This window comes from Achroia grisella, unplaced genomic scaffold, assembly GCF_030625045.1.
Source record: "Achroia grisella isolate CSIRO2021 unplaced genomic scaffold, CSIRO_AGI_Agris_v1 utg848, whole genome shotgun sequence".
NCBI lineage: Eukaryota > Metazoa > Arthropoda > Insecta > Lepidoptera > Pyralidae > Achroia > Achroia grisella.
Window position 1 is genome coordinate 38,006 of NW_026713041.1, and position 3,174 is coordinate 41,179.

Below are 3,174 nucleotides of genomic sequence, written 5' to 3' on the forward strand. Positions count from 1 at the left end.
TATCAGACTATAAACAAAACTGTAATATCTTAATTGATAATTAAATTATCAATTGGATTCACAAATTAAGCCGGGATTGGAAATTAGAATTGGGAATTGAATTAATAAATCAATTTAGATTCCAAATTACAACGAAGTTTACGAACAAATAATTGTTAACAGTGACAACATCAAGTCGTCTAGCAAATAGTTGTATCTTGAGGAATAGTTTGAGCACAGTTTACTAAAGTACTAGATTAATTAAAATAATTTCTTCTAATCGGATTACATAAAACCTGAACTGAACTCGATGTTAAATTAATTTACGTTGCTGAAATTCTGTTTGAATACTACAAATGATTATCAGAAAAAACATTCTCGTACATAATAATCGAATATGGATTCTTTTCTTATTTTAAATCTTAATAATATTATAAACGCGAAAGTTTCTAAGTACGAATGTCTATTACTCTTTCACGCAAAACCTACTAAAGGGATTTTGATGAAACTTTACAGTAATATAGCTTATGCATCAAAATAACACATAGGCTATATTTTATATTGAAATTTAACGCGGATAAAATCGCGGGCACTGCTAGTTGGTTATAAAAAAGAATATTGACAACTATAAAATATACCTAATAGTTAAAATTATTACAAAATTTACAAGATAATAAGGTACTTTGATAAAAAAATTTAAATCACCACTCGTAATTTTTAATTAGATGTGATGCTGGCAGGCTATCATAAGCACGCAGAAGGCATTTATGAGAAAAGAAAGATCATAGAGTATGTTCTTTCTTTTTCACTATAAAAATATAATTGAAGAGGGACAAAAGTGAAGTGAATTGTAAAATTGTACACACAATTTAGGTAGAAAGGATTATAAATTAAAAACAATGTTGCATAATTATGTATTTTTATGTAAAATTTATGCAAATCCGAATGCTTGCTGACATTTCAGCTCGGCACGACAGCAGCGTGGTAGGAGGGTCATTATTAAAAATGTATTTCACTTTTTTATTCATCTTATTTTAGGTAGCCATACAATATACTGGCGACTTACCTTGGCTACGCTCATTTGCCTGTAAAAGTTAATAAATTTGAATATTATTTTAATGGCATCCCATAATATCTGAAGTTTCTATTCAGAAATAAAAAAGATGTTATATTATTTTTCAAATACGATACGCACAAATTCGCTAGTACAGCTATTTATTAAATAAAATTCATTATCAATTATTATTGTTATAAGTAATTTATTTAAAATAATTATACCTAGTTAACATTTTTATTTTGTTTAGCCATTTGAAAACGTATTCACTTCTTATTTATTTCTATAAAGATTTAAGTTCCGCTTCATATTTCTGCCTGTAGATTTTCTTTGGGTCGTACTTATCTGCTAATTGTACCCAGTAAGCATTTTCTTTGTTGATAAGGTGTTTTATCACCTTTCTGACGCCAGACAATTGCTTTGGAGTACATTTGATGCATCCATTCCTCAGCGCTTCCGTGATGTGAGCTGTAATCAATATTTTATTATTAGAATAGCAACATACATCATCATCATCAGCCCACTGCAGTCCACTGTTGGACTTAAGCCTCTCCCAAGGTATGCCACTGGGCACAATCTTTAGCCCTCTTTTCAAGTTATTACCCGCAACCCTACATATGTCGTCCCTCCACCTAAATGTCGTTTACCTTTACGTTTGCCAATTTATCAATTTTTGTCAATAAACGTACATACATGAAATATACCTTTAATATTTACATGTGTATAGGTCCGATGCAGTCAAGTGGTATTTATATATGTTTATATACCAAAGCATCTGACCTCACCTGATAGTATATATATACACTTGTATAAATAATGACATGTAATAAATGTTTGTTCATGTAAATATAGTTTAATAAAACTGTAAGTTTGTCAATTTTTAAGTGTTTAAATGTTTAAGTTTTTCAATTTTTTTTTACTTTTGTTATGTAGTGTAGGTATGATGGGATTGTCAACATCATATTCTGTGTACAATAATCCCAATAAAAAAATAATAAGAGTATGTAAGAAAAATATTTTAAAAAGAAAGAAAGAAAGAAAAATATTTTATTCAGTGCAATGTAAAAATACAATATAAACAACAAACGTAAAAAAAGACCAAATAAAATGTACATTTAATTAAACTTAATTTACCATAATTAAAAAATAAACATAAAATAAACATTTTTTACATCCGATAATGCACTGAAATGGCTCCACTCAGCTTTAATGTATGTCCTAGGTGATAGCTGGTTTTCAGTGGCACCAAAATATATATATAAAAGGGGGGGGGAGAGAGAGGGCACTATTTAAAATATTAATGATAATAATTAAAACAAAATTACAACTAATAAATACAAACCAATTACATATACTAGAGATAACAAAATAGAATAAAATAACATTAATAAATAATAAACATTAAATATATATACAACTACTTTGCCGTAAGATTTATAGGTTAAATAGTACATAGATAATTCTTGTATAGTTTTTTAAAGGTGAATAATGATTGCAAATGAATAAAAACTGTCTATGTTATTGAAACCGCACCCAAATCGATAAAGCTATATAAGATAAACAGTAAAAGATTATAGGAACTATTGTTTTGGCTACTATAACGTTAATAAAAGTTTTCTTTATATCACTTACATGTAGTCAGTAGAAATCAGTAAAATTTTTATTATATCATTGCGAACCAGATAGTAATCTGTTACATTTTCAATACATTACTTACATTTGAGTTCTCTGCCTTCGGCGGTACATTTTCCTTTCTCCAGCATGCATTTAATGTATGCTATTGTCAACCTCTTGTTGGCCAGCACCTCGTCTATCTTTAAGGAGTCATATCTGTCAGTGTACTGTTCACTCTGGCCGGCTGCGTAGCCTATGACTGCAAACATCATGAGTAGTAGAAACTTCATGCTGGAAACAGAAAAGACAAGATTCAAAACACCACAACTCGTATCAATGTAGGTACTTAAAACTGTAAATATGTACTTATTTATTTAAGTTATACAAGGTTTCTTTTGAGTCAGCAACGCGTACTGATACCCATACTGGTGTCCATAGGCTACAGTTTAACATCAATTGGAGCTTAAGATTACTACTACGCTCCAATAAAAAAAACAGTGAACATTTTACTGCGTAATAAGTATCTA

General features: G+C 29.3%; 1 protein-coding gene across 1 annotated transcript; it reads right to left on the reverse strand.

Annotated features, from left to right (window-relative positions):
* Window positions 1-1,025: 1,025 nt before the first annotated feature.
* On the reverse strand, window positions 1,026-2,940 carry LOC131852359 (allergen Tha p 1-like). The gene is made up of 3 exons (XM_059203030.1): window positions 2,751-2,940; window positions 1,258-1,501; window positions 1,026-1,064 (listed from the first exon to the last, which is right to left on the reverse strand). Exons 1-2 carry the CDS (start codon window positions 2,935-2,937, stop codon window positions 1,317-1,319), a joined length of 372 nt encoding a protein of 123 aa, XP_059059013.1. The 5' UTR covers window positions 2,938-2,940; the 3' UTR covers window positions 1,026-1,064; window positions 1,258-1,316.
* Between the last annotated feature and the right edge of the window lie 234 nt (window positions 2,941-3,174).

Excerpts from the sequence above, each read along its gene's own strand:
- LOC131852359 (XM_059203030.1), bottom strand. The coding sequence starts at position 2,937 with ATGAAGTTTCTACTACTCATGATGTTTGCAGTCATAGGCTACGCAGCC. Across the intron at positions 1,502-2,750 it reads CGAAGGCAGAGAACTCAAAT|CTCACATCACGGAAGCGCTG; the intron begins GTAAGTAATGTA and ends TATTGATTACAG.